The sequence below is a fragment of the Bombina bombina genome, chromosome 6 (genome assembly GCF_027579735.1).
Source record: "Bombina bombina isolate aBomBom1 chromosome 6, aBomBom1.pri, whole genome shotgun sequence".
In the NCBI taxonomy this organism is placed as follows: domain Eukaryota; kingdom Metazoa; phylum Chordata; class Amphibia; order Anura; family Bombinatoridae; genus Bombina; species Bombina bombina.
The window spans coordinates 737,355,610-737,383,200 of NC_069504.1; the positions used below are offsets into that span (position 1 = coordinate 737,355,610).

Consider the following 27,591-nt stretch of genomic DNA (forward strand, 5'->3'; position numbering starts at 1 on the left):
GAACTAAGAGGCAAGCGTGATCACTCTGGGGTGAGAACAGAGTGCGCTGATAATGCTAGGGCCATGTCAGATACTGCGTCACAACTTGCAGAGCATGAGGACGGAGAGCTTCATTCTGCGGCTGACGGTTCTGATCCAAACAGATTGGATTCAGATATTTCAAATTTTAAATTTAAGCTGGAAAACCTCCGTGTATTACTAGGGGAGGTGTTAGCGGCTCTGAATGATTGTAACACAGTTGCAATACCAGAGAAAATGTGTAGGTTGGATAAATATTTTGCTGTACCAACAAGTACTGACGTTTTTCCTATACCTAAGAGACTAACTGAAATTATTACTAAGGAGTGGGATAGACCCGGTGTGCCGTTCTCACCCCCTCCGATATTTAGAAAGATGTTTCCAATAGACACCGCCACACGGGACTTATGGCAAACGGTCCCTAAGGTGGAGGGAGCAGTTTCTACTTTAGCTAAGCGTACCACTATCCCGGTAGAGGATAGCTGTGCCTTTTCAGATCCAATGGATAAAAAGTTAGAGGGTTACCTTAAGAAAATGTTTGTTCAACAAGGTTTTATATTGCAACCCCTTGCATGCATTGCGCCGGTCTCGGCTGCAGCGGCATTCTGGATTGAGTCTCTGGAAGAGAACCTTAGTTCAGCTACGCTGGACGACATTTCGGACAGGCTTAGAATACTTAAGCTAGCTAATTCATTCATTTCGGAAGCCGTAGTACATTTAACTAAACTTACGGCTAAGAATTCCGGATTCGCCATTCAGGCGCGCAGGGCACTGTGGCTAAAATCCTGGTCAGCTGATGTAACTTCTAAGTCCAAATTACTTAATATACCTTTCAAAGGGCAGACCTTATTTGGGCCCGGTTTGAAAGAAATTATCGCTGACATTACAGGAGGTAAGGGCCACGCCCTGCCTCAAGACAAAGCCAGACCTAAGGCTAGACAGTCTAATTTTCGTTCCTTTCGGAATTTCAAAGCAGGAGCAGCATCAACTTCCACTGCTCCAAAACAAGAAGGATCTGGTGCTCGCTTCAGACAAGGCTGGAGACCTAACCAGTCCTGGAACAAGGGCAAGCAGGCCAGGAAACCTGCTGCTGCCACTAAAACAGCATGAATTGAGGGCCCCCGATCCGGGATCGGATCTAGTGGGGGGCAGAATTTCTCTCTTCGCCCAGTCTTGGGCAAGAGATGTCCAGGATCCCTGGGCGCTAGAGATAATATCTCAGGGATACCTTCTGGACTTCAAATACTCTCCTCCAAGAGAGAGATTTCATCTGTCAAGGTTGTCAACAAACCAAACAAAGAAAGAAGCGTTTCTACGCTGCGTACAAGAACTGTTGTTAATGGGAGTAATCCATCCAGTTCCACGATCGGAACAGGGAAAAGGGTTTTACTCAAATCTGTTTGTGGTTCCCAAAAAAGAGGGAACTTTCAGACCAATCCTGGATTTAAAGATCCTAAACAAATTCCTAAGAGTTCCATCGTTCAAAATGGAGACTATTCGGACAATTTTACCCATGATCCAAGAAGGTCAGTACATGACCACAGTGGATTTAAAGGATGCTTACCTTCACATACCGATCCACAAAGATCATTACCGGTATCTAAGGTTTGCCTTTCTAGACAGGCATTACCAGTTTGTAGCTCTTCCATTCGGATTGGCTACAGCTCCAAGAATCTTCACAAAGGTTCTAGGTGCTCTTCTGGCGGTACTAAGACCGCGGGGAATTTCGGTAGCTCCGTACCTAGACGACATTCTGATACAAGCTTCAAGCTTTCAAACTGCCAAGTCTCATACAGAGTTAGTACTGGTTTTTCTAAGGTCACATGGATGGAAGGTGAACGAAAAGAAAAGTTCACTCGTTCCATTCACAAGAGTTCCCTTCCTGGGGACTCTTATAGATTCTGTAGAAATGAAGATTTACCTGACAGAGGACAGGTTAACAAGACTTCAAAGTGCTTGCCGCACCCTTCATTCCATTCAACACCCGTCAGTGGCTCAATGCATGGAGGTAATCGGCTTAATGGTAGCGGCAATGGACATAGTACCATTTGCTCGCTTACACCTCAGACCACTGCAACTATGCATGCTAATTCAGTGGAATGGGGATTACTCAGACTTGTCCCCTTCTCTGAATCTGGATCAAGAGACCAGAAATTCTCTTCTATGGTGGCTTTCTCGGCCACATCTGTCCAGGGGGATGCCATTCAGCAGACCAGACTGGACAATTGTAACAACAGACGCCAGCCTTCTAGGTTGGGGCGCCGTCTGGAATTCTCTGAAGGCTCAGGGACAATGGAGTCAGGAGGAGAGTCTCCTGCCAATAAACATTCTGGAATTGAGAGCAGTTCTCAATGCCCTCCTGGCTTGGCCCCAGTTGACAACTCGGAGGTTCATCAGGTTTCAGTCGGACAACATCACGACTGTAGCTTACATCAACCATCAGGGAGGGACAAGAAGCTCCCTAGCAATGATGGAAGTATCAAAGATAATTCGCTGGGCAGAGTCTCACTCTTGCCACCTGTCAGCAATCCACATCCCGGGAGTGGAGAACTGGGAGGCGGATTTCTTAAGTCGTCAGACTTTTCATCCGGGGGAGTGGGAACTTCATCCGGAGGTCTTTGCCCAAATACTTCGACGTTGGGGCAAACCAGAGATAGATCTCATGGCGTCTCGACAGAACGCCAAGCTTCCTCGTTACGGGTCCAGATCCAGGGATCCAGGAGCAGTCCTAATAGATGCCCTGACAGCACCTTGGGACTTCAGGATGGCTTATGTGTTTCCACCCTTCCCGATGCTTCCTCGATTGATTGCCAGAATCAAACAGGAGAGAGCATCAGTGATTCTAATAGCGCCTGCGTGGCCACGCAGGACTTGGTATGCAGACCTGGTGGACATGTCATCCTGTCCACCTTGGTCTCTACCTCTGAAACAGGACCTCCTGATACAGGGCCCTTTCAAACATCAAAATCTAACTTCTCTGAAGCTGACTGCTTGGAAATTGAACGTTTGATTTTATCAAGACGTGGGTTTTCTGAGTCAGTTATTGACACCTTAATACAGGCTAGGAAGCCTGTTACCAGAAAGATTTACCATAAGATATGGCGTAAATACCTATATTGGTGTGAATCCAAAGGTTACTCTTGGAGTAAGGTTAGGATTCCTAGGATATTGTCTTTTCTACAAGAAGGTTTAGAAAAGGGTTTATCTGCTAGTTCATTAAAGGGACAGATCTCAGCTCTGTCCATTCTGTTACACAAACGTCTGTCAGAAGTGCCAGACGTTCAGGCTTTTTGTCAGGCTTTGGCCAGGATTAAGCCTGTGTTTAAAACTGTTGCTCCGCCATGGAGTTTAAACCTTGTTCTTAACGTTTTACAGGGTGTTCCGTTTGAACCCCTCCATTCCATTGATATAAAGTTGTTATCTTGGAAAGTTCTATTTTTAATGGCTATTTCCTCGGCTCGAAGAATCTCTGAGTTATCAGCCTTACATTGTGATTCTCCTTATTTGATTTTTCATTCGGATAAGGTAGTTCTGCGCACTAAACCTGGGTTCTTACCTAAGGTAGTCACTAACAGGAATATCAATCAAGAGATTGTTGTTCCTTCTTTGTGTCCAAATCCTTCTTCGAAGAAGGAACGTCTTCTGCACAATCTGGATGTAGTTCGTGCCCTAAAGTTTTACTTACAGGCAACTAAGGAATTTCGACAAACGTCTTCCCTGTTTGTCGTTTACTCTGGTCAGAGGAGAGGTCAAAAGGCTTCTGCTACCTCTCTTTCTTTTTGGCTTCGTAGCAACTTGGTCTTCGCTTCATACTTTTTCCAAATTTTACAAATTTGACACTTTTGCTTCCTCGGAGGCTATTTTTGGGAGAAAGGTTCTTCAGGCAGTGGTTCCTTCTGTATAAAGAGCCTGCCTATCCCTCCCGTCATCCGTGTACTTTTGCTTTGGTATTGGTATCCCAGAAGTAATGATGACCCGTGGACTGATCACACTTAACAGAAGAAAACATAATTTATGCTTACCTGATAAATTCCTTTCTTCTGTAGTGTGATCAGTCCACGGCCCGCCCTGTTTTTTTTTTTAAGGCAGGTAAATATTTTTTAAATTATACTCCAGTCACCACTACACCCTTGGTTTCTCCTTTCTCGTTGGTCCTTGGTCGAATGACTGGGAGTGACGTAGAGGGGAGGAGCTATATGCAGCTCTGCTGGGTGAATCCTCTTGCACTTCCTGTTGGGGAGGAGTAATATCCCAGAAGTAATGATGACCCGTGGACTGATCACACCACAGAAGAAAGGAATTTATCAGGTAAGCATAAATTATGTTTTCCCTTTGTTTTTATCAAAACTTCTAAATGCTTGCCGTGTCCTTCATTCCATTCCACACCCGTCAGTAGCTCAGTGCATGGAAGTAATCGGCTTAATGGTAGCGGCAATGGACATAGTACCATTTGCGCGCCTGCATCTCAGACCGCTGCAATTGTGCATGCTAAGTCAGTGGAACGGGGATTACTCAGATTTGTCCCCCCTACTAAGTCTGGATCAAGAGACCAGAGATTCTCTTCTATGGTGGCTCTCTCGGCCACATCTGTCCAAGGGGATGACCTTTCGCAGGCCAGATTGGACGATTGTAACAACAGACGCCAGCCTTCTAGGCTGGGGCGCAGTCTGGAACTCCCTGAAAGCTCAGGGATTATGGACTCAGGAGGAGAAACTCCTCCCAATAAATATTCTGGAATTAAGAGCAATATTCAATGCTCTCCTAGCTTGGCCTCAGTTAGCAACTCTGAGGTTCATCAGATTTCAGTCGGACAACATCACGACTGTGGCTTACATCAACCATCAAGGGGGAACCAGAAGTTCCCTAGCGATGTTGGAAGTCTCAAAGATAATTCGCTGGGCAGAGTCTCACTCTTGCCACCTGTCAGCGATTTACATCCCAGGCGTAGAGAACTGGGAGGCGGATTTTCTAAGTCGCCAGACTTTTCATCCGGGGGAGTGGGAACTTCATCCGGAGGTCTTTGCTCAACTGATTCATCGTTGGGGCAAACCAGATCTGGATCTCATGGCGTCTCGCCAGAACGCCAAGCTTCCTTGTTACGGATCCAGGTCCAGGGACCCGGGAGCGGTGCTGATAGATGCTCTGACAGCCCCTTGGGTCTTCAACATGGCTTATGTGTTTCCACCGTTCCCGATGCTTCCTCGTTTGATTGCCAAGATCAAACAGGAGAGAGCTTTGGTGATTCTGATAGCGCCTGCGTGGCCACGCAGGACCTGGTATGCAGACCTAGTGGACATGTCGTCCTGTCCACCGTGGTCTCTGCCTCTGAGACAGGACCTTCTAATTCAGGGTCCTTTCAAACATCCAAATCTAATTTCTCTGAGGCTGACTGCATGGAGATTGAACGCTTGATTCTATCAAAGCGTGGCTTCTCGGAGTCGGTTATTGATACCTTAATACAGGCTAGGAAGCCTGTTACCAGAAAAATTTACCATAAGATATGGCGTAAATATTTATATTGGTGCGAATCCAAGAGTTACTCATGGAGTAAGGTTAGGATTCCTAGGATATTGTCCTTTCTACAAGAGGGTTTAGAAAAGGGCTTATCTGCTAGTTCGTTAAAGGGACAGATTTCTGCTCTGTCTATTCTGGCTGAAGTTCCAGACGTTCAGGCTTTTTGTCAGGCTTTAACTAGGATTAAGCCTGTGTTTAAGACTGTTGCTCCGCCGTGGAGCTTAAACTTAGTTCTTAATGTTCTTCAAGGCGTTCCATTTGAACCCCTTCATTCCATTGATATCAAGCTGTTATCCTGGAAGGTTTTGTTTTTGATGGCTATTTCCTCGGCTCGAAGAGTCTCTGAGTTATCTGCCTTACATTGTGATTCTCCTTATCTGATTTTTCATTCAGACAAGGTAGTTCTGCGTACTAATCCTGGGTTCTTACCTAAGGTAGTTACTAACAGGAATATCAATCAAGAGATTGTTGTTCCATCACTGTGTCCTAACCCTTCTTCAAAGAAGGAACGACTTTTGCATAATTTGGACGTAGTCCGTGCCCTGAAGTTCTATTTGCAGGCAACTAAAGATTTTCGTCAAACTTCTTCCCTGTTTGTCGTTTACTCTGGACAGAGAAGAGGTCAAAAGGCTTCGGCTACCTCTCTCTCTTTTTGGCTTCGTAGCATAATACGTTTAGCCTATGAGACTGCTGGACAGCAGCCTCCTGAAAGAATTACAGCTCATTCTACTAGAGCTGTGGCTTCCACCTGGGCCTTTAAAAATGAGGCCTCTGTTGAACAGATTTGCAAGGCTGCGACTTGGTCTTCACTTCACACCTTTTCAAAATTTTACAAATTTGACACTTTTGCTTCTTCGGAGGCTATTTTTGGGAGAAAGGTACTTCAGGCAGTGGTTCCTTCTGTTTAATGTTCCTGCCTTGTCCCTCCCTTCATCCGTGTACTTTAGCTTTGGTATTGGTATTCCATAAGTAATGGATTACCCGTGGACTGACTACACTTAACAAGAGAAAACATAATTTATGCTTACCTGATAAATTTATTTCTCTTGTAGTGTAGTCAGTCCACGGCCCGCCCTGTCTTTAAGGCAGACCTAAATTTTAATTAAACTCCAGTCACCACTGCACCCTATGGTTTCTCCTTTCTCGTCTGCTTTGGTCGAATGACTGAATATGACATGTGAGGGGAGGAGCTATATAGCAGCTCTGCTGGGTGATCCTCTTGCAGCTTCCTGTTAGGAAGAGATATATTCCATAAGTAATGGATGACCCGTGGACTGACTACACTACAAGAGAAATAAATTTATCAGGTAAGCATAAATTATGTTTTTTTTAAATAATGTGAAGAAGTTAACTACATCCTAAGTCCTGAAGTTTGCGCTTTTCGGGTTTACCCTTGCGCACAAACATTTTACTTTCGACTAGTAATAACCTATGCACATTAAAACTTTACTTCCAGGGGTGCTTGCCCGAAAGCAAAATATATAACTAGCTCACCACTTGTAATCTGGCCTATAGTATTTAAAAGCAGTTTTATTTCCTTGCCATTTCAAAAAAATATCTTGTTTGGACCTGGACTAGATGCTATTATTACTGCAGTTACTGGATGTAAAGCAGTTTTCCTGCTGCAAGATAAAAAGCTAAGAGCATGGCTAATTAAGAGCAGGGTTTACTTTGCTGGACAATTTCACTCCTTTTGTCACTCCTAGCACAAGGACGCTACGGTTTGTAAACGTACAAACAGTAATTCAATCCCAATGGTTAATGAGATCAAATTCTGAATTAAAACCATCAGGGACCTGGGTGTGTAATTTAAAAATCCAAAAGGCTTCCTGCCTGGCCAGGAGCTCATCCTTGTAACCCCCCTCCCCAGGTGGTCGCCTGATGGTTTCAATTGCCCTCCACTTAAATGCTCTCACATCCCCCTCGTGTATCTCAATGAAGTGTCTTGATAGGGCAGAGCATAATTTCTTGTTTTTCTTTTTCTTGTTTTTTTTTGTATACTGATACAGATTTTGTAGAGGAAAGTACTCACATGGTGAATAGATTGATTGAGAGAGGCTACCAGCCAAAGATGGTTAGGAATGTGGCTGAGCAGACAGGATACTTTTAGTCATAAGCCAAAAAACACTGGGGATGAATTCACTTTGTTCATTACACAGTTCTCTTCAGAGTTCAATAAGATTTGTGAAATACTAAAAAAGTATTTTCCCTTACTACATGGTGACAAAGGCCTAAAAACTACAGTTGAGAAGGGGTCCAAATGTGTATATTCAAGAAATTTGACCCTAGGCAATATTTTATCCCCCACTCAACTCCCACAAAAACAACAGCCAACTACTTGGCTAAGTATTTATGGGACATATAAATGTGGGGGGGGGGGGGCAGGTGCAAAGCATGTGAATTCATGGTAGATAGAAAATAGTTCTATTTATGTGTCACCAATCAAACCTTTGAAACTAAAGGATGTGTGAAATGCTCAACATCCTATGTCGTGTACCTAATTGAATGTGTCCATCATCAATATCAATATGTGGGTATGACCACCAGAGACATACAAACTAAGATACGTGAGCACCTTGGCTACATAAAAAACAAGAAATTATGCTCTGCACTATCAAGACACTTCATTGAGATACACGAGGGGGATGTGAGAGCTTTTAAGTGGAGGGCAATTGAAACCATCAGGTGACCACCTGGGGGGGGGGGGCAAGGATGAGCTCCTGGCCATGCAGGAAGCCTTTTGGATTTTTAAATTACACACCCAGTTTCCTGATGGTTTCAATTCAGAATTCAATCTCATTAACCATTGGCATTGAATTACTGTTTGTACATTTAATTATATACTCTGGTATAGGTCTCTTATAGTATAAATATCATGGCCCAGTAAGGAGTTTTATATATTACAGATTGTATCATTGTTTATATGAATAAGGTATTGTGTCATGTTCCTTCTTATTACACTGTTACCCTTTACACATTATACCTATGTATATATCTTTGGCTGCTATCCTCTGTGTTTTCATCTACACCAAAGACTTCATGCATTAAATGAAAATGGCTAAATGTTTTGATTACAGTAGATGTAAATGTTATCCTATGTATTGAATATACGTAAGAATTTATTCATGCAAATAACCTCATGTGAATGCTGTTTAAAACCTTATTAGTACTAAGCCTTTTATAATTTAGTCCTCATATATACAATGTTAAAGCCTTAATTCATTTTGTTGAGCTATCACCATTATGTTTAAAGCAAATATTGAGTCAAGATAATTGAAGGGTTAAAGAGGAAGTTTTGTTCCTCCCTGTCAATTAACCAATGCCTGTGCAGTACATCCTTTTTAAGTTATTCACTCTCTAGTATACAGCAGGTTTATGATTATGGCAACACGCCGAAACTAGTCAAACCATCCTGCTTTTTATTGTCCTGTGTTTTGGTGCTATGAATTTTATCCAAATTTGAATAAAGAATATGGATTTTTAATGTCTTAGGAATCCTGCTTCCTCTTTTGTAGTTATTGATACTCTCATTCAAGCTCGTAAGCCGGTTACTCGTCGTATCTATCATAAGGTGTGGAGAATCGACTTATTCTGGTGTGAAGAGCGTGAATTTTCCTGGCATAAAGTTAAGATTGCCAGGATCCTGTCGTTTCTCCAGGATGGACTGGAGAAGGGCCTTTCTGCCAGTTCCCTGAGGGGACAGATTTCGGCCCTGTCTGTTTTACTGCACAAGAGGCTCTCAGAGCTTCCAGATGTACAATCCTTTGTTAAGGCTCTAATAAGGATCAGACCTGTGTTTAGATCTAAGGTTCCTCCTTGGAGTCTAAATCTTGTTCTTAAGGTTTTTCAACGGGCTCTGTTTTAGCCTATGCATGAAATTGACATTAAATTGTTGTCCTGGAAGGTTCTTTTTCTACTGGCTATTGCTTCTGCGCGCAAAGTATCTGAGATTGCTGCCTTGCAATGTGAGTCTCCTTATCTGGTGTTACATTCTGATAAGGATGTCCTACGTACCAAGTTAGATTTTCTTCCTAAGGTCGTGTCAGATCGCAACATCAATCAAGAGATTGTGGTTCCTTCCTTGTGTCCCAATCCTTCTTCTTCGAAGGAACGTTTGCTTCATGATTTGGACGTGGTTCGCGCCTTGAAGTTCTATCTTCAGGCTACTAAGAATTTTAGACAAATTTCTTCCTTGTTTGTTGTCTACTCTGGGAAGCATAAGGGTCAGAAGGTCTCTTCAACTTCCTTATCTTTTTGGTTAAGGAGTATTATCCGCTTTGCTTATGAGACAGCGGGACATAAACCTCCTTAGAGGATTGCGGCTCATTCTACTAGAGCAGTGGTTTCCTCTTGGGCCTTTAAGAACGAGGCCTATATGGATCAGATTTGTAAGGCTGCTACCTGGTCCTCCTTACATACTTTTTCTAAATTTTATAAGTTTTATGTTTTTACTTCATCTGAACCAGCTTTCAGGAGAGAGGTTTTGCAGGCTGTGGTGCCCTCAGTTTAGGGTCCGCCTCTCTTTTGTCCCTCCCGTTATTATTCAGTGTCCTCTAGAGCTTGGGTATAAGTTTCCCAATAGTAAGGAATGATGCCGTGGACTCTCCTTATATTAAAAATGAAAACATAAATTATGCTTACCAGATAATTTCATTTCCTTCTGTATGAGGAGAGTCCACGGCCCCCGCCCGTGTTCTCCGATGGGCGGCCCTCTAAATTATATTTATACCCTAATATTTCTCCTACTGTTCCTTGTTCCCTCGGCAGAATGACTGGGGATGGGGGAAGTGGGAGAGGTATTTAAGCCTTTGGCTGGGGTGTCTTTGCCTCCTCCTGGTGGCCAGGTTCAGTATTTCCCAACAGTAAGGAATGATGCCGTGGACTCTCCTTATACAGAAGGAAATGAAATTATCTGGTAAGCATAATTTATGTTTTATGCATACCTGATAAATTCATTAATTTCATGATGGTGTGAGTCCACAAGACCTGCCCTTGATTTTCAATAACAGTTGGCGGCAATACCAGTTTGTACTTCTCTTACATTGCTTTTCCTTTCTCTTAGCAATCTTTATTACTAAGGAATCATAGGAGGGATTAAAAGCTCTGTTATGTTGGGTGTTTTGTCTCCCTATGTAGAACTCTCATCATCTTGAAAGAAATTAATTTATCAGGTAAGCATACATTTTAGTTTTCATCTCTGCCTGTTTTCATCATGGGCATTTACACAATCCTGCATTTTTTTTCCAACCTGATGTTTTTATGGAAAGATTCATACTTTTCTATGATCATTATCTCATGGTTCTCCCATTTTTATTTTGCAGGTTAATCATCAGCTACCAGATAAAATAGTGGTGTACAGGGATGGTGTGTCTGATGGGCAACTGGACACTGTGGAAAAATATGAAATCCCACAGCTTCAGGCATGTTTCCAAACATTTGAGAACTACTTGCCACGCTTGGCTGTTATTGTAGTTCAGAAAAGGGTAATCACCAACATATATGCAACTGCAACAGGTCAGTTCCTCACTCCTACACCAGGCACCATCTTGGACCACACAGTCACCAGACCAGGCAGGTAAGTAATCATGCGTAAACATTCACCACTATCTGGTATCTAAGTTGGGGGTTCCTTTGCTTTACATTAGAGTTTGGTAAAATTGTGTTATATACTTTCTTTTGCACCCATGATAGAAATGTTACCACATTTTGGTTATATAATAGAAATAATCATTATGATCTAATCTTTCATATAAGACATTTTTGAGAATGTATAGATCTAGATGTGGAAGCAGTGGTTTTGTTTTGTTTTTATTTGTTTTAATTATTCATATAACAAACATTTGAATACTACTAGCTGGTAGAGGATTAAAGATTGGCAGCTTTTAAAGGGGTAGGAAAGTCAAAATTAAACTTGCATGATTCTGATAGAGCTTGTAATGTTAAGATATGTTTAAATTCACTTCTATTTTCATATGTGCATTGTTCTCTTGATATCCCTTGTTCAAAATGAATATGCACATATCCTACACTAGTTGGAGCTAGCTTCTGATTGATGCCTGCACACATTTGTCTCTTGTGATTGGCTAAATAGATGTGTTCAGCTAGCAGCCAGTAGTGCAATGCTGCTCCTTCAGCAAAGTATAACAAGAGAATGAAGCCAATTTGATACTAGAAGTACATTAGTATATTTGTTTCAAAATTGTATGTTCTATCTGAATCATGAAATAACATTTGGGGGTTTCATGTTCCTTTAATATCTAGAAATAAACATGCATAGATATTGCGTTAAAATACTTATTATTTTAGTTAATATTTCTGAGAGGTTACTGTTGATTGAATCCATCTTCAACTTCTTTAGGGTGGATTTTTACCTTCTTGCTCACCATGTAAGGCAAGGCTGTGGGATTCCCACGCACTATATATGTGTTCTGAACACAACTAACCTGAGTCCCGACCATATACAAAGGTAAGCAAATTTAAGTCCAAAATAATTGTTTTGTTTCCATATTTTTACACTGATTTCACTATTTGCATTTTAAATAAAAATAAAACACAGCTTCAAAGGCAGGCCAACACATTTTATCAACTTGTAACTTCATGAGGGAGTGTGTCCATTTACAACAGGCAGACTCTTAAAGGGACAGTCTACACCAAAGTTGTTATTGTTTAAAATGCTAGACAACGCCTTTACTACCCATTTCCCAGGTTTGCACAACCAACAAATTAGCTTTTCACAAGAGACTGGTAATTCATGTGTGCCACATAGATAACATTGTGCTCTTTCCCATAGAGCTGTGCATGGACCAGCACTTATTGGCTAAGATGTGAGTCAATAGATAATAAATAAATAGTCAGTGGATAAGGGGGCTGTCAGAAGAGGATTAGATACAAGGTAATCACAGAGGCAAAAAGTATATTAATTTAACCATGTTGGCTCTGCAAAACTGGGGAATGGGTAATAAAGGGATTATCTGTCTTTTTAAAGAATAACATATTTGTAATTGACTATCCCTTTAAATATAAATTGCATCATATGTAAAAAATTAAAAGCAACAATAAGCTCTAAACTTCACCAGAAATAATAGATAAATGCACTTTATTTGTTCTCACTTATGTTATGAAACAGGAAAAATCCAGGACAACAACAACCAGCAAGCAGTATATCCCCCAAAATTTTTTTTTTAATAAAAGCAAATCTCAGCTTAAAATTCAAGAGCTCATTTTATTTGATTCCTCTAAATAGTATTCCCTTGAATAATAACTGTCTTCCCATCATTATCTGCCTCCTTGATTGCTATATCTTTCCTTTTATCTGTCACAGCTAAGCCTTTTCAGTTATTTATAGATGCTCTAAACTATGTAGGAAAACTTAAAGGGACAGTCTACACCAGAATTGTTATTACAGACTTGCAGTTTAGCCAATCAGTGCCTGCTCCCAGATAACTTCACGTGCACGAGCATAGTGTTATCTATATGAAATACATGAACTAACACCCTCTAGTGGTGAAAAACTGTTCAAATGCATTCTGAAAAGAGGTGGCCTTCAAGGTCTAAGAAATTAACATATGAACCTCCTAGGTTAAGCTTTCAACTAAGAATACCAAGAGAACAAAGCAAAATTGATGATAAAAGTAAATTGTTTAAAATTGCATGCTCTATCTGAATCCTGAAAAATGTTTTGGCCTAGACTGTCCCTTTAAGATTTTACCAGCAATACAAGTACAAATTCCCAAACCAACATAGAAGTTAACTCTAGAAATCCTGTTAGAAATTCCTCCACTTTTTACAAATTGATTTTGAAGGAATTTAAACCAAACATTAATTATAATTTTGAAACAACTAAATAAAAGGGAAGATATAGTCATCAAGGAAGCAGATAAGGGTTGGGATAGTTATTATGTCCAGGGAATACTAATTAGAGAAATCAAATAGGATGAGTTAAAGGGACATTAAACCCTCCCAAAAAAAATTCATGATTCAGATAGAGAATACCATTTCTTTTACAAAGATATGACGAGTCCACGGATTTCATCCTTACTTGTGGGATTTATCCTCCTGCTAACAGGAAGTGGCAAAGAGCACCACAGCAGAGCTGTATATATAGCTGCTCCCTCCTCTCCACCCCCAGTCATTCTCTTTGCCTGTGTTAGTAATAGGAAGAGGTAAAGTGAGGTGTTAGTTTTAGATTCTTCAATCAAGAAGTTTTTTATTTTAAAATGGTACCGGTGAGTACTATTTTCCTCAAGGAGAAATAGATAAGGAATGAAGAAATGTTTCTGCCCTGAGGTTGATGATCTTAGCAGACGTTACTAAGATCCATTCTGGTTCCCACAGAGTTTCTGAAGGTAGTGCAAGAAAAATCTTCAGTGTGGAGAACGGTGTCATGTTTCTCTTGTAAAGGTGTATCCAGTCCACGGGTTCATCCATTACTTGTGGGATATTCTCCTTCCCAACAGGAAGCTGCAAGAGGACACCCACAGCAGAGCTGTCTATATAGCCCCTCCCCTAACTGCCACCCCCAGTCATTCTCTTGCAGCTCTCGACAAGAAAGGAAGTATCAAGAGAGATGTGGTGAATTAGTGTCGTTTTTTACCTTCAATCAAAAGTTTGTTATTTTTAAACGGTACCGTTTTTGTACTGTTTTTACTCTCAGGCAGAAATTGGAAGAAGAATTTTGCCTGGAGGTTTGATGATCTTAGCGGTTTGTAACTAAGGTCCATTGCTGTTCTCACACATAACTGAAGAGTATGGAAAGAAAACTTCAGTTGGGGGGACGGTCTGCAGATTGCCTGCTTTGAGGTATGTTCAGTATATTTTTTTCTAGAGATGATAAGGTCTAGAAAATGCTGACAGTGCCTGGTATATTTGAGGTAAGCCTGATACAGTGATTTAACAGCAACTGGGATCATGCTTGCAAAAAAGGGTAATATACATGTTAATACTCTTATTACTTAGTATAAAAACGTTTGCATGTTTTAGAAGTAAAAACGTTTTTTCTCTGAGGGTGATAAATCTTTATTTTGGGGCCTAGTTTTCCACATGGCTTGTTAGATCACTCCTAAAAAAAGACCCCCTGACTTTCAGTGCATGGTGGGAGGGTCCTATTTTCGTTTTCAGTCTGAGACATCCAGCTTCCCTGAAGGAGTGCTCTGGCATCTAGGACCACTATAGAGGTGTTTTTCCTGCAAAAAATCGTGTTTAAGGGCAGGTAGGGCCACAGCAGAGCTGTGGCAGTTTGTTTGACTGTTTTTTAACGGTTTTTCCGTTTTTTTTAATCCTTTTTGGAGCCTAAGGGGTTAATCATCCATTTGCAAGTGGGTGCAATGCTGCTTTAGTCTCTTATACACACTGTAAAAATTTCGTAGAGTTTGCTACTTTTTATCACTGTTTTGCAGTTTATGAGGTAGTTTTTTTCTCTTAAAGGCACAGGACCGTTTTTATTTAATTGCTTTTTCACATTTATTAAAGTGTTTTCCAAGCTTGCTGGTCTCATTACTAGTCTGTTAAACATGTCTGACATAGAGGAAACTCCTTGTTCATTATGTTTAGAAGCCATTGTGGAACCCCCTCTTAGAATGTGTGCCAAATGCACTGACCTTTCTATAAGTTATAAAGACCATATTAGGGATTTTAAGGATTTATCACCAGAGGTTTCTCAGACTGACAAAAAGGAGCTTATGCCATCTAGCTCTCCTATATCTCCCGCGCAAGTGACGCCAAGTACATCTAGCGCGTCCATTGCGTTTACCTTACAAGACAGAGGTATTGTCCAAACTGCCAGGGTTACAAGGAAAGCGAGACAGCTCTGGGGCTAGAACAAATACAGAGCTTTCTGATGCTTTAGTAGCTATGTCTGATATACCCTCACAATGTACAGAAGCCGAAGCAGGAGAGCTTCTATCTGTGGGTGCAATTTCTGATTCAGGGAAGGCGTTACTCCAGTCTGACTCTGAAATGACAGCATTTAAATTTAAGCTTGAACACCTCCGCTTGTTGCTCAAGGAGATTTTAGCAACTCTGGACGACTGTGACACCATTGTAGTCCCAGAGAAATTGTGTAAAATGGACAAATACTTTGCAGTGCCTGTTTACACTGATGTTTTTCCAATCCCTAAGAAGTTTTCAGAAATTATTACGAAGGAATGGGATAGACCAGGTGTACCGTTCTCTCCCCCTCCTGCTTTTAAAAAGATGTTTCCCATAGATGCCGCTACACGGGACTCGTGGCAGACGGTCCCTAAGGTGGAGGGAGCAGTATCTACCCTAGCTAAGCGTACAACTATCCCCGTTGAGGACAGTTGTGCTTTCCTAGATCCAATGGATAATAAATTAGAGGGTTTCTTTAAAAAAATCTTTATACAACAAGGTTTTATTCTCCAGCCTCTTGCATGCATTGCCCCAGTCACTGCTGCAGCAGCTTTCTGGTTCGAGTCTCTTGAAGAGGCTCTTCAGGTGGAGACCCCGTTGGATGATATCCTAGACAGGCTTAAAGCTCTTAGGTTAGCCAATTCATTTATTTCTGATGCCGTGTTTCATTTAACTAAGCTAACGGCTAAGAATTCAGGTTTTGCCATTCAGGCGCGTAGGGCGCTATGGCTTAAATTATTGTCAGCTGACGTTACTTCAAAGTCTAAGCTTCTCAACATTCCCTTCAAGGGGCAGACCATATTCGGGCCTGGACTGAAGGAGATCATTTCTGATATTACTGGAGAGAAAGGCCACGCCCTTCCCCAGGATAGGTCCAACAAATTAAGGACCAAACAGACTCATTTTTGTTCCTTTCGGAACTTCAAGAGTGGTGCAGCTTCAACTTCCCCTACTACAAAACAAGAAGGAAATTCTGCCCAGTCCAAGCCAGTCTGGAGACCTAACCAGGCTTGGAGCAAGGGAAAGCAGGCCAAAAAGCCTGCTGCTGCCTCTAAGACAGCATGAAGGAGTAGCCTCCGATCCGGGACCGGATCTAATTGGGGGCAGACTTTCTCTTTTCGCCCAGGCTTGGGCAAGAGATGTCCCGGATCGCTGGGCTCTGGAGATTGTTTCCCAGGGATATCTTCTGGATTTTAAAGCCTCATCTCCAAAAGGGAGATTTCATCTCTCACTATTATCTGCAAACCAGATAAAGAGAGAGGCATTCTTACATTGTGTTCAAGACCTTCTGGTCATGGGAGTGATCCACCCAGTTCCAAGGGAGGAACAGGGGCAAGGATTCTATTCAAATCTGTTTATAGTTCCCAAAAAAGAGGGAACTTTCAGACCAATCTTGGATCTCAAGATCCTAAACAAATTTCTCCGGGTCCCATCCTTCAAGATGGAGACTATTCGAACCATCCTACCTATGATCCAGGAGGGTCAATATATGACTACCGTGGACTTAAAGGATGCTTATCTCCACATTCCGATACACAGAGATCATCATCGGTTTCTCAGGTTTGCCTTCCTAGACAGGCATTACCAGTTTGTGGCTCTTCCCTTTGGGTTAGCCACGGCACCAAGAATCTTTACAAAGGTTCTAGGGTCCCTACTGGCGGTTCTTAGGCCACGGAGCATAGCGGTGGCCCCTTACCTAGACGACATTCTGATACAGGCGTCGACTTTTCAAATCGCCAAGTCCCATACGGACATTGTTCTGGCCTTTCTGAGGTCTCACGGGTGGAAGGTGAACGAAGAAAAGAGTTCTCTCTCCCCTCTCACAAGAGTTTCCTTCCTAGGTACTCTGATAGATTCAGTAGAAATGAAGATTTTTTCTGACAGAGGTCAGGTTGTCAAAGCTTCTAACTTCCTGCCGTGCTCTTTATTCCATTTCTCAGCCGTCAGTGGCTCAGTGTATGGAAGTAATCGGCTTAATGGTAGCGGCAATGGACATAGTTCTGTTTGCCCGCCTACATCTCAGACCACTGCAACTTTGCATGCTCAATCAGTGGAATGGGGATTACACAGATTTGTCCCCTCTGCTAAATCTGGATCAAGAGACCAGAGATTCTCTTCTCTGGTGGCTATCTCGGGTCCATCTGTCCAGGGGAATGAGCTTCCGCAGGCCAGAATGGACTATAGTGACGACAGATGCCAGCCTTCTGGGCTGGGGCGCAGTCTGGAACTCCCTGAAGGCTCAGGGTTCGTGGACTCAGGAGGAAGCCCTCCTTCCGATAAACATTCTGGAACTGAGAGAGATATTCAATGCACTTCAGGCTTGGCCTCAGCTAGCTGCGGTCAGGTTCATCAGATTTCAGTCGGACAACATCACGACTGTAACCTATATCAACCATCAGGGGGGTACAAAGAGCCCCCTGGTGATGTTGGAGGTTTCAAAGATAATTCTATGGGCAGAGGTTCACTCTTGCCATCTCTCAGCTATCCATATCCCAGGAGTAGAGAACTGGGAGGCGGATTTTCTAAGTCGGCAGACTTTTCATCCGGGGGAGTGGGAACTCCATCCGGAGGTATTTGCCCAGTTGATTCAACTATGGGGCAAACCAGAACTGGATCTCATGGCATCTCGTCAGAACGCCAAGCTTCCTTGTTACGGGTCCAGGTCCAGGGATCCCAAGGCAGCGCTGATAGATGCTCTAGCAGCGCCCTGGTCCTTCAGCCTGGCTTATGTGTTTCCACCGTTTCCTCTGCTCCCTCGTCTGATTGCCAAGATCAAGCAGGAGAGGGCTTCTGTGATTTTGATAGCTCCTGCGTGGCCATGCAGGACTTGGTATGCAGATCTGGTGGACATGTCATCCTTTCCACCATGGACTCTGCCGCTGAGACAGGACCTTCTACTTCAAGGTCCTTTCAAACATCCAAATCTAATTTCTCTGCGTCTGACTGCTTGGAGATTGAACGCTTGATTCTATCAAAGCGTGGTTTTTCCGAGTCGGTCATTGATACCTTAATTCAGGCTCGAAAGCCTGTCACCAGGAAAATCTATCATAAGATATGGTGTAAATATCTTCATTGGTGTGAATCCAAGGGTTACTCATGGAGTAAAGTCAGGATTCCTAGAATATTATCCTTTCTCCAGGAGGGATTGGAGAAAGGATTGTCTGCTAGTTCCTTAAAGGGACAGATCTCTGCTCTGTCTATTCTTACACAAATGTCTGGCTGAGGTTCCAGACTTTCAGACGTTTTGTCAGGCTTTAGTTAGAATTAAGCCTGTGTTTAAACCTGTTGCTCCGCCATGGAGTTTAAATTTAGTTCTTACGGTTCTTCAAGGGGTTCCATTTGAACCTCTGCATTCCATAGATATTAAACTTTTATCTTGGAAAGTTCTGTTTCTAGTAGCTATCTCCTCGGCTCAAGAGTTTCAGAGTTATCTGCTTTACAGTGTGATTCCCCTTATCTGGTTTTCCATGCAGATAAGGTAGTTTTGCGTACCAAACCTGGGTTTCTTCCTAAGGTAGTATCTAATAAGAACATCAATCAGGAGATTGTTGTTCCTTCATTATGTCCTAATCCTTCCTCAAAGAAGGAACGTCTTTTACACAATCTTGATGTGGTTCGTGCTTTAAAGTTTTATTTGCAAGCTACGAAGGATTTTCGTCAAACATCTGCTTTGTTTGTTGTCTACTCTGGACAGAGGAGAGGCCAAAAGGCTTCGGCAACTTCTCTATCTTTTTGGCTAAGAAGTATAATATGCTTAGCTTATGAGACTGTTGGCCAGCAGCCTCCTGAAAGAATTACAGCTCATTCCACTAGAGCGGTAGCTTCCACATGGGTTTTTAAAAATGAGGCCTCTGTGGATCAGATTTGTAAGGCGGCGACTTGGTCTTCGCTTCATACTTTTTCTAAATTCTACAAATTCGATACTTTTGCTTTTCGGAGGCTATTTTTGGGAGAAAGGTCTTACAGGCAGTGGTGCCTTCCGTTTAAGGGCCTGCCTTGTCCCTCCCTTCATCCGTTTCCTAAAGCTTTGGTATTGGTATCCCACAAGTAATGGATGAACCCGTGGACTGCATACACCTTTACAAGAGAAAACAAAATTTATGCTTACCTGATAAATTTATTTCTCTTGTGGTGTATCCAGTCCACGGCCCGCCCTGTCATTTTTAGGCAGGTGTTTTTTATTTTTAACTACAGTCACCACTGCACCCTATAGTTTCTCCTTTTTTCTTGCTTGTCTTCGGTCGAATGACTGGGGGTGGCAGTTAGGGGAGGAGCTATATAGACAGCTCTGCTGTGGGTGTCATCTTGCAGCTTCCTTTTGGGAAGGAGAATATCCCACAAGTAATGGATGAACCCGTGGACAAGAGAAATAAATTTATCAGGTAAGCATAAATTTTGTTTTTAAGCAACATCAAGGTATGTTCAGTCTTTTATTTCTGAGGAGACTTGTTATATCAGTATTGGCTGACATTTTTTTTCCCTGCAAGGGAAGGGGTAATCAGTAGACCTATATGAAACTGGTGGTGTTACTGAAAGGCCTATTTATTTTTATAGCAGGGTGCAATAACATATTGATATTAACTTTGGCAATATCTATATTGGGGCTTGACACTGAGAGAGGCAGCTTGACTTATGTATTTTTATTATTCAGGGCTGCAGTTTTATGTTATTTACTGGGGACCACATGGCTTTATTCAAACCGCTTCCCATGCGGTTAGTCAGTTTGTAGATGCGACGTCCATGATGGGCGGGGCCTATTTCACGCGCTCAGACGCGCAGTTTCCTCTCACTAGGAAGGCAGCAGGCATCAGCTCCGGTGGGGCCTAAAGTTATTTTCCAGTCACCGGATCGTTGTCGAGTCTATTTTTAGTACCCTGAGGGCAGGTAGGCGCCACAGATGTGCAGGGGCTGTTTTCATTATTTAAGTATATTTTTTTAATAAAAATGTCTCCTTAAAGGGTGATTTCACTTTGCTTGCAGGATGCAATAATTTTTGGAAAAATTAAACTGTTATTTATAATTGTTTAAGCGTTAAGAACGTTTTTAGGGCAGTTTGAAAAAATTGTTGCGCTTTTTATTTCTTAAAGGCGCAGTACGGTTTTTTGAATCAATTAAGGTGATTTACGACTATTGTGGCTATTGCTAGTCTGTTTAACATGTCTGAACTTGAGGAAACTCCTTGTTCTATGTGTTTAGAAGCTATTGTGGAACCCCCTCTTACTTTGTGTACCTCTTTTACTGAAAGGGCCTTACAATGTACACAGCATATTTTATGTAAAGAAAGTGTGCCTAAGGATGATTCTCAGTCTGAAGAGAATCAGGATATGCCATCTTATTCTCCCCAAGTGTCACAACCATTAACGCCCACCCAAGAGACGCCGAGTTCCTTACAGAGGTATTATCTAAATTACCAGTGTTACAGGGTAATCGCAGTAGGACAGGATTTAATGTGAATACTGAGTGTGCTGACGCTTTGTTGGCTATTTCCGATGTACCCTCACAGGGCTCAGAGTTGGGGGTCAGGGAACTTTTGGACCCAGGAAGTATGTTACCTCAGACAGATTTGGACGCTATGTCCTTTAAATTTAAGCTAGAACACCTCCGCCTGTTACTTCGTGAGGTATTAGCGACTCTGGATGACTGTGACCCTATTATAGTTCCACCAGAGAAGTTGTGTAAAATGGACAAATATCTAGAAGTACCCACTTACACTGATGTTTTTCCATTTCCTAAAAGAATTTCAGAGATTATTAAGAAGGAGTGGGACAGACCGGGTATACCGTTTCTCTTGTTAAGTGTATCCAGTCCACGGATCATCCATTACTTGTGGGATATTCTCCTTCCCAACAGGAAGTTGCAAGAGGATCACCCACAGCAGAGCTGCTATATAGCTCCTCCCCTCACTGCCATACCCAGTCATTCTCTTGCAACTCTCAACAAAGATGGAGGTAGTAAGAGGAGATTGGTGTATTATAGTTAGTTTTTTAACTTCAATCAAAAGTTTGTTATTTTTAAATGGTACCGGAGTGTACTGTTTCATCTCAGGCAGCATTAGAAGAAGAATCTGCCTGTGATTTCTATGATCTTAGCAGAAGTAACTAAGATCCACTGCCGTTCTCACATATTCTGAGGAGTGAGGTAACTTCAGAGGGGGAATGGCGTGCAGGATTTCCTGCAATAAGGTATGTGCAGTTAACATATTTCTAGGGATGGAATTTGCTAGAAAAATGCTGCTGATACCGGATTAATGTAAGTTAAGCCTAAATTCAGTGATTTAATAGCGACTGGTATCAGGCTTATTAACAGAGATACATACTCTTATAAAAATGTAATATAAAACGTTTGCTGGCATGTTAATCGTTTTTATATATGTTTGGTGACAAAACTTATTGGGGCCTAGTTTTTTTCCACATGGCTGGCTTGATTTTTGCCTAGAAACAGTTTCCTGAGGCTTTCCACTGTTGTAATATGAGTGGGAGGGGCCTATTTTAGCGCTTTTCTGCGCAGCTACAATTACAGACTGAGACACTCAGCTTCCTTCTGCATGATACAGGACATCTCTGAAGGGCTCAAAAGGCTTCAAAAGGCATGTTTGAGGAGGGTAACAACCACAGTAGACCTGTGGCAGTTGTTGTGACTGTGTTTAAAAAACGTTTTTGTCATTTATTATTCCGTTTTTGGTATTAAGGGGTTAATCATTCATTTGCAAGTGGGTGCAATGCTCTGCTGACTTGTTACATACAAAAAAAAATTTCGTTAGTGTAACTGCCTTTTTTCACTGTTATTTCAAATTTTGTCAAAATTTGTTTCTCTTAAAGGCACAGTAACGTTTTTTATATTGCTTGTTAACTTAATTCAAAGTGTTTTCCAAGCTTGCTAGTCTCATTGCTAGTCTGTACAAACATGTCTGACACAGAGGACACTACTTGTTCATTATGTTTAAAAGCCATGGTGGAGCCCCATAGGAGAATGTGTACTAAATGTATTTTTTCACCTTAAACAGTAAAGATCAGTCTTTATCTATAAAAGAATTGTCACCAGAGGGGTCTGTCGAGGGGGAAGTAATGCCGACTAACTCTCCCCACGTGTCGGACCCTTCGCCTCCCGCTCAAGGGACGCACGCTAATATGGCGCCAAGTACATCAAGGACGCCCATAGCGATTACTTTGCAGGACATGGCTGCAATCATGAATAATACCCTGTCAGAGGTATTATCCAGATTGCCTGAATTGAGAGGCAAGCACGATAGCTCTGGGGTTAGACGAGATACAGAGCGCGTAGATGCTGTAAGAGCCATGTCTGATACTGTGTCACAATATGCAGAACCTGAGGACGGAGAGCTTCAGTCTGTGGGTGATGTCTCTGAATCGGGGAGACCTGATTCAGAGATTTCTAATTTTAAATTTAAGCTTGAGAACCTCCGTGTATTGCTTGGGGAGGTATTAGCTGCTCTGAATGACTGTGACACAATTGCAGTGCCAGAGAAATTGTGTAGGCTGGATAAATACTATGCAGTGCCGGTGAGTACTGATGTTTTTCCAATACCTAAAAGGCTTACAGAAATTATTAGTAAGGAGTGGGATAGACCCGGTGGCCCTTTTCCTCACCTCCTATATTTAGAAAAATGTTTCCAATAGATGCCACTACACGGGACTTATGGCAGACAGTCCCTAAGGTGGAGGGAGCAGTTTCTATTTTAGCAAAGCGTACCACTATCCCGGTTGAGGACAGTTGTGCTTTTTCAGATCCAATGGATAAAAAAATTAGAGGGTTACCTTAAGAAAATGTTTATTCAACAGGGTTTTATTTTACAGCCCCTTGCTTGCATTGCGCCTGTCACTGATGCGGCAGCGTTCTAGTTTGAGGCCCTGGAAGAGGCCATCCATACAGCTCCATTGACTGAAATTATTGACAAGCTTAGAACACTTAAGCTAGCTAACTCATTTGTTTCTGATGCCATTGTTCATTTGACTAAACTAACGGCTAAGAATTCCGGATTCGCTATCCAGGCGCGTAGGGCGCTATGGCTCAAATCCTGGTCAGCTGATGTGACTTCAAAGTCTAAATTACTCAACATTCCTTTCAAGGGGCAGACCTTATTCGGGCCTGGTTTGAAAGAAATTATTGCTGACATTACTGGAGGTAAGGGTCATACCCTTCCTCAGGACAGGGCCAAATCAAGGGCCAAACAGTCTAATTTTCGTGCCTTTTGGAATTTCAAGGCAGGTGCAGCATCAACTTACTCTGCTTCAAAACAAGAGGGAACTTTTGCTCAATCCAAGCAGGCCTGGAAACCTAACCAGTCCTGGAACAAGGGCAAGCAGGCCAGAAAGCCTGCTGCTGCCTCTAAGACAGCATGAAGGAGCGGCCCCCTATCCGACAACGGATCTAGTAGGGGGCAGACTCTCTCTCTTCGCCCAGGCGTGGGCAAGAGATGTTCAGGATCCCTGGGCTTTGGAGATCATATCTCAGGGATATCTTCTGGACTTCAAAGCTTCTCCTCCACAAGGGAGATTTCACCTTTCAAGATTATCTGCAAACCAGATAAAGAAAGAGGCATTCCTAAGCTGTGTACAAGACCTCCTTGTAATGGGAGTGATCCATCCAGTTCCGCGGACGGAACAAGGACAGGGGTTTTATTCAAATCTGTTTGTGGTTCCCAAAAAAGAGGGAACCTTCAGACCAATTTTGGATCTAAAGATCCTAAACAAATTCCTCAGAGTTCCGTCATTCAAGATGGAAACTATTCGAACCATTTTACCCATGATCCAAGAGGGGGTCAGTACATGACCACAGTGGACTTAAAGGATGCCTACCTTCACATTCCGATTCACAAGAGTCATCATCGGTTCCTGAGGTTTGCCTTTCTAGGCAGGCATTACCAATTTGTAGCTCTTCTATTCGGGTTGGCTACAGCCCCAAGAATTTTTACAAAGGTTCTGGGCTCACTTCTGGCGGTCCTAAGACCGCGAGGCATAGCGGTGGCTCCTTACCTAGACGACATCCTGATACAGGCGTCAAGCTTTCAAATTTCCAAATCTCATACAGAGATAGTTTTGGCATTCCTGAGGTCGCATGGGTGGAAAGTGAACGAAGAAAAGAGTTCTCTATCTCCTCTCACAAGGGTTTCCTTCCTAGGGACTCTAATAGATTCTATAGAAATGAAAATTTACCTGACGGAGTCCAGGTTATCAAAACTTCTAAATGCTTGCCGTGGTGTTCACTCCATTCCGCGCCCCACGGTGGCTCAGTGCATGGAAGTAATCGGCTTAATGGTAGCGGCGATGGACATAGTGCCATTTGCGCGCCTGCATCTCAGTCAGTGGAATGGGGATTACACAGATTTGTCCCCTCTACTAAATCTGGATCAGGAAACCAGAGATTCTCTTCTCTGGTGGTTATCTCGGGTCCATCTGTCCAAGGGTATGACCTTTCGCAGACCAGATTGGACAATTGTAATAACAGATGCCAGCCTTCTAGGTTGGGGTGCAGTCTGGAACTCCCTGAAGGCTCAGGGTTCATGGACTCAGGAGGAGAAACTCCTCCCAATAAATATTCTGGAGTTAAGAGCAATATTCAATGCTCTTCTAGCTTGGCCTCAGTTAGCAACACTGAGGTTCATCAGATTTCAGTCGGACAACATCACGACTGTGGCTTACATCAACCATCAAGGGGGAACCAGGAGTTCCCTAGCGATGTCAGAAGTCTCCAAGATAATTTGCTGGGCAGAGACTCACTCTTGCCACCTGTCAGCGATCCATATCCCAGGTGTAGAGAACTGGGAGGCGACTTTTCATCTGGGGGAGTGGGAACTCCATCCGGAGGTGTTTGCTCAATTGGTTCTCCGTTGGGGCAAACCAGAATTGGATCTCATGGCGTCTCGCCAGAACGCCAAGCTTCCTTGTTACGGATCCAGGTCCAGGGACCCAGAAGCGGCACTGATAGATGCTCTAGCAGCGCCTTGGTTCTTCAACCTGGCTTATGCGTTTCCACCGTTTCCTCTGCTCCCTCGTCTGATTGCCAAAATCAAACAGGAGAGAGCATTGGTGATATTGATAGCGCCTGCGTGGCCATGCAGGACCTGGTATGCAGACCTAGTGGACATGTCATCCTTTCCACCATGGACTCTGCCTCTGAGACAAGACCTTCTAATACAAGGTCCTTTCAATCATCCGAATCTACTTTCTCTGAGACTGACTGCATGGAGATTGAACGCTTGATCCTATCAAAGCGTGGCTTCTCCGAGTCAGTAATTGATACCTTAATACAGGCACGAAAGCCTGTCACCAGGAAAATGTACCACAAGATATGGCGTAAATATCTTCATTGGTGTGAATCCAAGAATTACTCATGGAGTAGGGTTAGGATTCCTTGGATATTGTCCTTCCTCCAAGAGGGTTTGGACAAAGGATTATCAGCTAGTTCTTTAAAGGGACAGATTTCTGCTCTGTCTATTCTTTTACACAAGCGTCTGGCAGAAGTTCCAGACGTTCAGGCATTTTGTCAGGCTTTAGTTAGAATTAAGCCTGTGTTTAAACCTGTTGCTCCTCCATGGAGCTTAAACTTGGCTCTTAAAGTTCTTCAAGGGGTTCCATTTGAACCCCTTCATTCTATTGATATCAAACTTCTATCATGGAAAGTTCTTTTTCTGATGGCTATTTCCTTGGCTCGAAGAGTCTCTGAGTTATCTGCCTTACATTGTGATTCTCCTTATCTGATCTTTCATGCAGATAAAGTTGTTCTGCGTACAAAACCTGGGTTTTTACCTAAGGTGGTTTCTAACAAGAATATCAATCAAGAGATTGTTGTTCCATCATTATGTCCTAATCCTTCTTCAAAGAAGGAACGTCTTTTGCATAATCTAGACGTAGTCCGTGCCTTGAAGTTTTACTTACAGGCTACTAAAGATTTTCGTCAAACATCTAACCTGTTTGTTGTTTACTTTGGACAGAGGAGAGGTCAAAAGGCCTCGGCAACCTCTCTTTCTTTTTGGCTTCGGAGTATAATCCGTTTAGCCTATGAGACTGCTGGACAGCAGCCTCCTGAAAGGATTACAGCTCATTCTACTAGAGCTGTGGCTTCCACCTGGGCTTTTAAAAATGAGGCCTCTGTTGAACAGATTTGCAAGGCTGCGACTTGGTCTTCACTTCATACTTTTTCCAAATTTTACAAATTTGATACTTTTGCTTCTTCGGAGGCTGTTTTTGGGAGAAAGGTTCTACAGGCAGTGGTTCCTTCCGTTTATGTTCCTGCCTTGTCCCTCCCATCATCCGTGTACTTTAGCTTTGGTATTGGTATCCCACAAGTAATGGATGATCCGTGGACTGGATACACTTAACAAGAGAAAACATAATTTATGCTTACCTGATAAATTTATTTCTCTTGTAGTGTATCCAGTCCACAGCCCGCCCTGTCCTTTTAAGGCAGGTCTAAATTTTAATTAAACTACAGTCACCACTGCACCCTATGGCTTCTCCTTTCTCGGCTTGTTTCGGTTGAATGACTGGATATGTCAGTGAGGGGAGGAGCTATATAGCAGCTCTGCTGTGGGTGATCCTCTTGCAACTTCCTGTTGGGAAGGAGAATATCCCACAAGTAATGGATGATCCGTGGACTGGATACACTACAAGAGAAATAAATTTATCAGGTAAGCATAAATTATGTTTTTCTCCCCCTCCTAATTTTAAGAAAATGTATCCTATTTCAGACACCATTCGGGACTCTTGGCAGACTGTCCCTAAGGTCGAGGGAGCTATATCAACCCTGGCTAAACGTACAACTATTCCTATTGAGGACAGTTGTGCTTTCAAAGACCCTATGGATAAGAAGTTAGAGGGTTTTTTAAAGAAGTTATTTGTTCATCAGGGTTTCCTTTTACAACCAACAGCCTGCATTGTTCCAGTTACTACTGCAGCGGCTTTCTGGTTTGATGCTCTAGAAGAGTCTCTGAAGGTTGAGACCCCTTTAGAGGACATTTTAGATAGAATTAAGGCTCTCAAGCTAGCTAATTCTTTTATTACAGATGCCGCCTTTCAAATTGCTAAGTTGACGGCGAAAAATGCAGGATTTGCCATTCTAGCGCATAGAGCGTTATGGTTAAAATCGTGGTCTGCTGATGTGTCATCTAAATCAAAGCTCTTAGCTATTCCTTTCAAGGGTAAGACCCTATTCGGGCCTGAATTGAAGGAAATC

The 27,591-nt window shown here is 42.6% G+C and overlaps 1 protein-coding gene across 1 annotated transcript in view; it reads left to right on the plus strand.

Moving 5' to 3' along the window:
- The window catches only part of PIWIL2 (piwi like RNA-mediated gene silencing 2), a 1,312,150-nt gene that overhangs the window by 1,271,148 nt on the left and 13,411 nt on the right, over positions 1 to 27,591 (plus strand). The window contains exons 16-17 of the mRNA XM_053719412.1: positions 10,854 to 11,107; positions 11,891 to 11,998. Coding sequence (XP_053575387.1) covers positions 10,854 to 11,107; positions 11,891 to 11,998 — 362 coding nt within the window. The remainder of the gene's footprint in view (positions 1 to 10,853; positions 11,108 to 11,890; positions 11,999 to 27,591) is intronic.